The sequence below is a fragment of the Macadamia integrifolia genome, unplaced genomic scaffold, assembly GCF_013358625.1.
Source record: "Macadamia integrifolia cultivar HAES 741 unplaced genomic scaffold, SCU_Mint_v3 scaffold1653, whole genome shotgun sequence".
Lineage (NCBI taxonomy): Eukaryota > Viridiplantae > Streptophyta > Magnoliopsida > Proteales > Proteaceae > Macadamia > Macadamia integrifolia.
In genome coordinates, this window is record NW_024868292.1 from 10,539 (window position 1) to 22,014 (window position 11,476).

The 11,476-nt window shown below is 38.5% G+C and overlaps 1 protein-coding gene across 1 annotated transcript; it reads right to left on the bottom strand.

The window, feature by feature from the left end:
• Nucleotides 1-7,519: 7,519 nt before the first annotated feature.
• LOC122064453 lies at nucleotides 7,520-11,417 on the bottom strand. Its single transcript, XM_042628150.1, has 2 exons — nucleotides 10,640-11,417; nucleotides 7,520-9,990 (listed from the first exon to the last, which is right to left on the bottom strand). The coding sequence occupies exons 1-2, from the start codon at nucleotides 11,134-11,136 to the stop codon at nucleotides 7,605-7,607; spliced, it is 2,883 nt and encodes a 960-aa protein (XP_042484084.1). The 5' UTR covers nucleotides 11,137-11,417; the 3' UTR covers nucleotides 7,520-7,604.
• Between the last annotated feature and the right edge of the window lie 59 nt (nucleotides 11,418-11,476).

The window sequence follows — 11,476 nt, forward strand, 5'->3', positions numbered from 1 at the left end:
GTCAATAACAGCCTCATTCCAACACTGATTAGAGTGATCTATAAGCTCTGAAACCTTCAAAAGAGAGCAAACTAATGTTGGTGTTTGCTGAATTTTAAAGTCAGGTAAAGAAGGGAGCCAATTATCAGTCCAGATATTCACTTGGTTGCCATTGCCAATACACCGTAATAAACCAGCCATAAGGACCTTTCTCCCTTCTAATATGCTACGCCACGCCCAAGATGGGTTGGATCCAATACAAGCTTGAAGAAATCACACCGTGGATAATAAATTCTCTTCATAAAAATAACCCACATTGAATCTGGTTCACTCTTTAAATAACCCCTTGGCAAGAAAAGCCTTATTGTGCAAAGCTGGATCCCTAAACCCCAAACCCCCTTTTTCCTTAGATTGACATAGGTGAACCCATGAAATCCAATGAATATTTCTATGGTCTGATCCATCACCCCAGAAAAAATTCATTGCTGACTTCCTCAACAGGTTGTGGTGTGTTTTAGGAAGTTTGAAGAGAGATGATGCATAATTGGGAAGGGAGAAAGCAATAGATTTGAGCAAGACCTCCTTACTCGCCTGGGAGAGTAACCGATGCCTCCAGCTACTGAGTTTTTTTCTTGCCTTTTTTGAAATCTCCTGAAATAATTGAGCCTTTGATGTACCAAACTCCGTAGGTAGCCCTAGATATTTCCCAAAGCCCTTGCCATAAGGGACTTTGAGCACACGGGAAAACCAGCGTTGGAAACGCATGTGTATTAAGGCTGAAAATAAGGGAGGACTTCTTCAAATTTATTGCCTGTTCACTTGCCTTACAACAGATCTCCAAACACTGTTTCAGATTGCAAATTTCATCAAGCTGCACCTTGGAAAATAGGAGACAAAATTACGCAAACAAAATATGAGTAATAGGTGGAGCCTGATTACGAACTTTTATGCTTTGCACAAGACCAGAACGCTCAGCTTGGGAGATGACATTGCTCAATGCCTATGCAAAAAGTATAAATAAAGCTGGAGAAAGTGGATCACCCTGACGAATACCCCTGGTGGGCTTCACAGAACCACGGACACCTCCATTAATCAATAATTTGTATGAAACTGATTGTAGAGAGTTCATTACTAAAGTAACCCACTTTGTTGAAAAACCGAATTGGAGTAACAATTTTTCAACAAACTCCTATTCAATCCTATCATAGGCCTTCTTCATGTCCAGCTTAAGTGCCATCACCTTTTGCTTACCCTTCTTCTTTCTATTAATGTAGTTGATGGCTTCATAAGCAAGAAAGACATTGTTAGAGATCGATCTAGGAATAAAAACAGATTGTACTGGTGAAATAATGTCTGGTAGTACATCCTTGAGTCTAATGGCCAATATTTTTGTAATAATCTTCACAATAACAGAGCATAGAGAGATCGGCCTGTATTGATATGCACTTTCAAGGTTAGCAGTCTTTGGGATAAGGCATAATAAGGTGTCATTACAGGTAGGAGACAGTAGACCAGTGGTAAACAAATTACAAACAAAAGAACACACATCATCCTTAGTAAAATCCCAAAATTTTTAGAAGAAAGCAGGAGGCAAACCGTCAGGGCCAGACGCCTTAAGTGGGCCATTGCAAAAAGTGCCTCTTTGATCTCCTCCATAGATGGGTTGCAGTATAATTTAAAATTCATCGCTTCTGTGATCTATGGTTCTATTGCACTGAGGACATGTTGTAGAGCATCCTGATCCACACCTTCAGATGAAAAAATATCTTCATAATGGCTTTGCATTTCCTCATAAACTTCTGTCTTCTGATTGAGTCCATACTCCAGTAGAAGTCTTCAGTTTAAGAATGCGATTATAATTCATTTGTTGCAAGGTAGACATGAAAATATGATGTATTACGATCTCCAAGTTGAAGCCATAAATTTTGAGATTTTTGCTTCCACAACTGCTCCTCCCCAGAAAGTTGTTCATTCAATGCGTGGAATATCTCCTCCTCATGCGTTTGAGATTGATCGGTGACCAAGCCTGCTTGGAGAGACTCCAATTCCTCTTGTAAATCCCTGATTTCAGTTTGAATATGACCAAACACCTTTTTATTCCGTCTCTGAAATACCAATCGGAAATTATTTATTTTCTGAGTAAGCATCAATTCTCCATCAATTACTGCATCAGGGTTCCAAGTTGAGATAGCAGTTGGTTTACAGTCAGGGTGACGAAACCACACTGATTCAAACCTGAAGGGACGTTGTCCTCTAAACCGTCCACCCTCAGTATCAATAAAAATTGGAGTATGGTCTGAGTTAATTGCTGCTCGCATAAGGACTGCCGCATCTGGGTAAGAGGCTTGCTAGGAATGATTTGTCAATGCCCTGTCCAACTTCACCCTAATGTTTGCCGAACCACGTTGTCTATTTGACTATGTAAATAGAGGACCATGACTGCGCAGATCAAGAAACTCACAAGAATCAACCATCTTCTTGAATTGTTGTGTATCACGAGATCTACCATTCAATCCTCCATCCTTCTCTTTCCAAGAAAGGAAAGAGTTAAAGTCCCCATAGCAGAGCCATTCATTATTTCTTGTTCTTCCAATAGCTATAATTTGATCTCACACTTGTTGCCTCTGTGACTTAACTGGATCTCCATACACAGAAGTCATGTAGAAAGAGAGTCCATTATCCATGAGAACATGAGAGCCAATAATATGACAGTTTGAAGATAAGATAGTAACTTGTAAATTCTGTTGCCAGAATAATGCTAGCCCCCCCAGAAACACCATGAGCATCAATAGAAAAACAAGATTGCATATGAAGTCATTTCTTAAGACGATCAATTTTTTCCTTCAAAGATTTAGTCTCAATCAGAAAAATGATATCCGATTTCTCAGTATGGGCGAGGTATAGAAGTGATCGAATCGTAGGGGGCCTCCGCAAACCTCTACAATTCCAACTCATGATTTTCATGGTCTCCCGTGGAGCTGATCCTCCCTAGCTTCCACGGGTTTTGCCTCTGAAGAAGAGGCTGCAATAGATACAACAGAATAAATTGTCCTTGACACAGCGGATTCCAATTGTGTTCTCTTTTGGGTTTCTTTATTAAGCACTGGGTCCAAGGTAGGCCGAGAGATGTAGGAAGGTAAAGGATGTGATTCAGGATTGGATTCGGATACATCCATGGGTGTGATATAGGATTGCATGGGAGTAGATACAACATGTATGGTAAGGGCATTATAGGAAGGATTAGAGGCAAGAATAGGGATATCAGAATCATGGGAAATATTTTTGGTGGCATGAGGAGAGATGGAGAGATGTGGGAGTAATACAGATAAGAGGTTTGGCAAGTCTAGGTGATTCATGATTGGGCTATTGAGCAAGGAATGAGGTATGTTTGGTTGGAAAAACGTAGGATGGTTTGATGATGAAGTAGGGTGATTCGAAATTGGTGGACTCTCTGATAGAGATGTTATGGTGGTAGGTTTTGTTAAGAGACCAACACGTGGCTGAGATATAGGTAAGGGTGGTTTTATAGTTGTTGGAAGGTTTGTTGTATGGGCTATTCCTAGTGGATTGGATGAGGTAGTTATAGTACCTACCAGGAGACCATGATTTGAAACACAACCGTCAATATGGTCGCCGGTAACTTCCTGCCGGAAAAAATCTACTTGTGAAGAACTTGCACCAACCGGTGGACTAGGATTCGTGGATGCTATGATGCTGGTGATCACTATCAAAGGCATGCACTCCAAATGTCTGTAATCTGGAATGGAAGCCTGTAATTCAGAACCAAAACGAAATTGTGGAAACTGGGGGCAATGGATTGCATCAATACGCCGATGAGAAAAACAATGTTCAGCCTCAGCATCAAATTGTCTCATACATCGTTTTACTTCATGATCCATCATTCCACAAAATAAACAATAGGTTGGAAGTCATTTGTACTTAACCTTCACCACTATATTACAGCCAGCTCGACGCTTAATGGTGATGGTATCCTTCAGAGGTTTAGTAACATCAAGAGTGACCTTACAACGCATATAGCGGACCCTCTTGCCAAACTGAACAACCTGGAATAAAATGACCTTCTTCGGGGGACCAAGTTTTGCAAGAAGACAACTAGCAAGTTCAAGCACAAAAAGGCCTTGAAAAACTTCATGGATTTGGACCCAAAAATCAACATATTTAAAAGACCAATCTTCACTTAGGCACCACTTTTCCAGAACAATTAAATTTCCTCCAATAGACCATGGTCCTTCAGTAAGAACATTGGTCATATCCATCAGATGCTGAAACTGAAAGAGGAATCGATTTTCTTGTAATGGAGCAACTTCAATAGGGAAACAAGCATTCCGTGCATTGAGCAAAGCCTCTGTTACCGCTTGACTCTGAAACGGTTTACATTGTAATACTTGACCCACTAGAGTAAGTTCCCATTGTCATGTTAGATTTTGTTCTAAAGTTTCATCTAAAAAGAAAGGGTCATCTTCCTGTTCAACAAGCAGGACTTCGAGGATTCTTACTCGGTGTGATGGTGAATGAGTGGTAGGGTACGTGGTTTGAGGGCCAAAGCCTGGTGGGGGTGATGGAGATCGATTGTCAGGGTTATGGATTGGTGTAACAGGTTTGTAAAGATCACTAGACAATGTATGGTTAGCATCCATTGTAGTATGACATCAAAACTAGAGTAGAAAATGGTTTAAACACAGCAAATTGCTGGAGTAATCAAGAAGAAAGAGCAAAACGGATCACGGCAGATTGCCGGAGTTTTCTTATTCGGGATAAGGATAATGTTGTTAATTAACCAAGTCAAGTCAATGAAACTGATAAATATGCCACTTTGTCTGCTGCTACTCTTTGTTCTTGTCTCTTCCATCTAAATGCTAACCTTCCTTAATAATTTCCATTGACCATTGAATCTTTGTCACAATCTGAAGTCATCTCCCACTAAACTGTTGTTCATCGTTTTAAGTTGTAGTGCTTTTCTTTGGGGGCTTTAAAAGTGAGGGAATGGCCTAAGATTTGGAAACGTGTATTCGATCATGTGTTTTTCAAGATTGCGGTGAAAGATTGTAATAGATAAAATCAAACTATTGCTGGATATAATTTTTCGAGGCTATGGAAATGACTCTTCAAGTCACATGAATGAAAAAAACTAGAGCTCAATTAAAAACCTTAATCTGAGCTATCCTACGTACAATATTTTCATTGAAACAAAACAACCCAAAAATGATAAGATGGGTCAACAAAAATGGCTAGGTCCTACCAATTGTTCTTGACTGGCTATCATATTAGAGATGTGTTCCAAAATCAACATGTATTAAACAAGACAAAGAAAGCAAAGACTAATGCAAACCGTCCAAGGGGGCTGGTAGCTCTTATTTAAGTCACTATAGATAGAAAGAGGGAGCGGCTGATATTAGTTTGCTAAAGTCAATAAAAAGGGCTTTCCAAGTCATGGATAGGTTATCAATGGAATTGGAATTGTGTATGACAAGGACAAAATTTCCTTCTCGGTCCAAGTTTTCAAGAAGGCTGGAACATCTGTCATTAGGAACGTGGGTATGTAGGAATATTGGACTAATAGCAAGCTGGTCTTACTAGCATTTGTGGGTCTTGGATGGCTGAGGTGGGCCAAGCTCATGCATGACTTTGTAGGACTGAGCCTTTATGCGGGCTGACTTCCTTAAGACCTTAGGATGCAACCATTGGGCCTCAATGGCTTCAGCTATGATGTCCAGGCCTGTACCAGGGAAAAAGGACTCTAATTAGTTGGCCATCTTACTGATTTTAACAGCACCAGTGACATGGAATTAAATGGTTAATCTTTGCAAACTAATCATATGGATGGATAGTAGTCTTGCAAAGCTAGAGTGGCTACCTATCAAATTTGGTCAACAACATTAGTGATTATTTGGATTCATTTATTGTCTAGAAGAAAATTTTCTTTTTTCCAACCACTTTAATTACTTTTAATTGGTGGGAACTATTTATACACCAAAATTTGATTGCCATTCATGAATTATGAATTACTAATTAAGGAAATTAAGGAAGAAGAAGAAAAAAAAACCTTAAAAGGGCTTTGGGTTTAGGGTGTTTGCACAATAAAAACCAAATACGAGTTGGGCTTTCATTAACTATATAAACGATGAAGATATACTTCTAGGAATGAAGATATTTTTTAAATTTTAATTTAAAGATTTATTAGATTATTTTCTTCATCATTTCCTCTTACTAAAAAAATTCTACCACGTTAGGTTTACGATGGCTTCATTTGTGCACTTTGTTTGTGTTTCATTGGAGAAGTGCATTTGTTGATTTTTTGAGGGTTACTTTTCCTCCAAAATTGTGAGATTCCTCCATTTTCTATAATTTAAAATGTGTTTTTTGTTTTCTTGTCTTCAACTTTTGTAGATTTTTATTTCCTATACTTTCAAGTTTTCATTCAAATTTTTTTATTGGGATAATTACTTGGACCCCCGGTATATTATGACCAAATTGCTTGACACCCCAAACTATTGAAAATATTATTTGAAGCCTCATAAGTCCTGACAGTGTTAGTCTACTATTAGTGATTGAATGAAAATATTAATTTTTTTTATCCAACTATTAATGACAAATTAACATTGTCAGGTTTCATGGGGCTTCAGCAAGTAATATTTTCTTTAATTTAAGGTGTCAACCAGTCTGATCATAGAACAGAGTTGTCCAAGTAATTATCTTTTTTTTTTTTTTTAAACCAAAAGAGTGATTGTGGGCACTTAAATGGGCTGGGCTCAGGCAAACCAAATCCTTTGCCTCTTTGACTTACAATCACACACGCGCGAACAAGCCCAATTGGCACCCCTGCATGGGTACATTATTAATGGGGTTGTAGTCATGACATTACTAATTACCTAAAACACCCCTCAACAACCCAAATAGAGTGACAAAACTATACCTATGATTTAAGGATTACAAGGAATACTAACCACAATATAGACTTGAAGGAACTACAGCTCAAAGAATAAATAATTAGGTCAATTTGGCTCTTCCATCTCTCTCTCTCTCGCCGAGTTATGAAATTGAAATTACATTTTTAATTCTATTTCCATTACATTGTATGGAGGAAAAAATGTGATTACAGATTCCGAATTCTATAATAAACGTTAACCGAAACTTTAATCATATGTGCTTGTTGGTAATATTAGCTTCTCTCCTATGGTATCGCTTAAACTTTTAAATTTTAATTTAATTACTCAGTGTATTTTTCTCGATCTCCCACCCTTAATATTGTCATCAGCAGAAGAGGAAGGCCAATGCATCCCTACAAGAAAAAGAGCAAAATAAAACAAAACTTAATTATCTGAATCGAAATCACGGTCATCCCTGGCTTCTTCACATTGTAAGAAACTTCAAAAGTTCTCAAAAGCATCTGGACTGGGTTAAAATTTTCTTCTTGTCAACACTGATCTTGAGGGTTAATCAGATCAGAGAAATCATGTACCAACCAAAGAGAAGCATGTAGAATATTAAAGTAACTACAAAATAGAACAAATATAGATTATATAGATTCCGTATTGAACAGAGAGAACACATACATAATGACTACAAATATATATATATATATATATAAAAAAAAAAAGGTTCTTTCACAGTACATACTCAGCAATCCAGTGGAAAAATTCTTGTAAGAATGTAAGCATCTGAAAAATCCATTGATTGAAAAGTGTCCGTCTTCCTAACTCACCTCGAGGGTTAACCACATCAGAGAACTCATCACACCCAACTGTACCAACCAATGAGGAGTAGGTGGAATATTCTACCCCAGTAGAATCATCAGATTTAACCAGGACCAATTCGATTTTGATTGTTGAAGATGAGGAACAGGTAGAATATTCATCCCCAGTAGAGTCATCGTATCTAACTAACGTAGATCCGAGTCCAATTCCAATTCCAATTCCAATTCCATTTCTTGAATCCTTAGACCCATCTGTACCAATCAATGAGGAGCAGTTAGAATTTTTTTCCCTAGCATCGTCTCGTAACCAAGCTTCATGCAGTTGCAAGACGTACTCCAAATCCCGCAACACTTCCCCCATTGTGGGTCGGTTCTTCCAATAGGATAAAAACTGGGAATTGGGATCTTGGTCAGAGTTGGTAATGGTCAAGTTAGTACCCTGAAGACATTTCTCTGCGATGTCCCCAAATTTCTTCAACGATTCTGGAGAGTAATTTCCTTCAAGCCGTGGGTCCACAATGGTTTCAAGTGATCTCCGTCTTTGCCACTTGAGCGCCCATTCTGTTAGGTAGATCTGATCTTCTGGCTTGCGAGTATCCATAAGTTCTCGAGCACAAAGAACCTCAAATAACATTACACCAAAAGCGTAAACATCGGTATATTGAGTCAAATATCCGTGCATTGCGTATTCTGGAGCCATGTATCCTAGGGTTCCCATTATACGAGTAGTAGAAGCATCGATATAATCAAATTTAAGAGCTGCTCTTAATGTTCCAAAATCAGCTATCTTTGCTACCAAGTTCTCATCCAATAGTATGTTGGATGGCTTAACATCCCTATGGATTATACTCCCATCTCCCGATGTGTGGAGGTAGTGGAGCCCACGTGCAGCACCTATACAAATCTCTAGCCTCTGCTTCCATGTCAGTGTTGGGAGATCACTCCCATAGAGATGCTTCCTGAGATCCCCATTTGCCATGTATTCATACACCAAAATCATCTCATTCTTTTCCTTACAGAACCCAATCATGGAAACCACATGTCTATCACTGAGCTTTGATAGCAGCTCAATCTCTCTCTCAAATTCTACTAGAACTTGTCTTGATTGCCGACTCAAACGCTTGAATGCTGCCAGAGTACCATCAACAAGTACACCTTTGTAAACTTCGCCAAAGCCACCTTGTCCGATCATCATTGATTTATCAAAATTCTTTGTTGCAGCTCTGATCTCTGCTATTCTGATCTGGTTACCAACTCTATCGGAAGATGTGGAGTCATTTGGATTGAAAATTTTTCCAATGAAATTAGATATTGCACTTTGAACCCTTGCTGTTCTGAACCACTTATTATCAACTCTATCAGTAGCTATGGAGCCATCCAGACATCCTCCGAGGACTTTAGATACTCTAGAAAGAGTGTTGTGGTTTCCATTATGAAGTAATGGGCGCCAACAAAGGGGATTGTCTTTCCTACGGCAAGTGTTCTTTCTACTTCCACGGAAAGATGCAAGACTGGAGATTGAAGTTTTACCTGATTTTAGTTTTCGCAATGTACTTCTCCACTCTGCTTTGCTCCTTATGTCCGATAGGTAAGATCCCAACACCTCCAGAGTTGAAGGTAACCCTCTTGAATAACGTACCACATTATGTGAAAGTTGTAGGTAATCTTCAGAAGGTTCATCCATTGAAAAAGCATGCAAACTAAATAGTTGATGAGATTCCTTATTGTCCAGCTCTCGAGGCCAATAGATTTTATCTTTCTCAATTTTAGCTACATTCAAGATGTGTTCATCTCTTGTTGTTATTATGACCCTGCTTCCTTGACCAAACCAATTAAGCTCACTGGCCAATCCATCTATCTCCTCTTTACTCTCCACATCATCAAGAACAAGAAGAACTTTTTCTTTGCAAAGCATCCGTTTAATCAATTTTTTCCCTCTCTGATAATGATTTATGTCGAAGTCTGCTTTGAAGACATCTTTAAGAAGTCTCTTTTGCAAAGATGCAAGACCCATGCATTGCATTGCCTGTTTGCTAACATCTGAAATAAAACTATGCCTATTGAAGTTTGGAAGGATGTGATTATAAACAGCCTCAACAATGGTTGTCTTTCCAATGCCACAAGGACCACAAATTCCTATGAATTGAACGTCATTGGAATCAATACTTAATAAAGATAATACATCTTTTATGCGGGAATCCATACCAACAGCGAATTTACATTCATCCAAGTGTGTGCCACTAACCAGTTCAACCAGAACCCTTTTGACAACTGCTTCAACAATCTTTGCTTGATCCCTACGTAATTTTGTTGCAAAAATAAAATCACAACTAAAGAGATGAAAATATCTAGTGAATATATATGTTAGAATATGTATGAAATGTCCTATTTCTTGAAAAATATTGAAACACAAGGGGAAGGGTCTAACACATGGTTAACCATAGATGTTGAACCAAATTATGAATGTGCTTGATCAAATTTATTGCAAAGTCTTTACACCCCCCAAAGAAAAAAAAAATATTGCAAAGAAAAGAAAGAGGGAAGAAGATTATACAAGAAGACTAGATTCTACACCATAGATCTCAAGGACAACCCCAAGAGATTAGGGACCCCAGAAAAGCAAAGCCCAAGGGGTACACTAAGTAAACAAAACATTCAGCATACCCGAAAAGAGAGGACAATCAGGTTTTGTTCCAAAGCACATGGAGTCCCCCATTTTGGAGAAGGAACACAATAAAGGTAGATTCTTCCCGTTCGTGTAATTATTTGGTCTTCACACATTGAGCTTGTATTCTTATATCTCATCCAGCATGCTTAGAAAAACTCATTACAAACAATAATGGATAGAATTGAATGGCAACATTCATATATAGACAAATAAATATTATCCTTATTTTTAAAGATTACTGGCTATAATATAAATAAATTTGAGTTAAAAAGACTTACTTATTTTTGTCAATAAATTCTCCCTTCAAACTCCCTATCTCTTTCAAAGCTTTCCTCCAACTCTCTACAATTTGGGGCTCATAATTCTTCTCATGCTCTCGAAATGCTTCTTCAAAACTTCCGGTTTGATTCCGAACATGCGATGGCTCAACATCATAGAATATGGGCAAAACCAGTTGATTGTTGGAGATGTAGCAGTGAAAAATCTGAGCAAGTTCCAATAGGCACCATTTGCTGTTGGCATATCCTTGAGAGAAGACAGGGATCGAGATTTTAGAGCCATCAATTGCTCCAAGTAAGGTTGATCCAATGGCTTCTCCAATCCACAATTTTTCACTATCAAAAAACACATCGATTCCTCTATCTTTCATAACCAAGTTAAGAAAAGCAGTGAAATGATTACGAGTATCTTCACCTCTGAAGTTGAGGAACACATCATAACTAGAAAATCCAGTTGTGTAGGTGGAGGTGGAGAAATCCCAATCTACGGTCGCCATCACTTGCAGTAGTTGCAGAGAAGATAAGATTCTCAAACTCAAAGTGCTCTCTTGAGAAAACTCTATGTTGATTCAACAAATTGGGTTTAATTTAATAGCAAGTTTCGAGGAAGTTTTGTGTTGACTCAACCAACTTCTCAGGAAGAAATCATAATTTAAAGCAAAACGAGTAGAATTGATAGCTAGAGAGGGTTTTAGACAGCTTTCGCGTGCCTCGCAGGAAATAATAAATCTTTGAAGCGCGTTGCCGCACCAGGAAAGGAGGCCTGCCTTCGAGGTCGTGTGGAAGTGTGGATAGAATTGTTTTGGGGTAGCTTTCTGTGGTGGGGGGGGGGGGCAA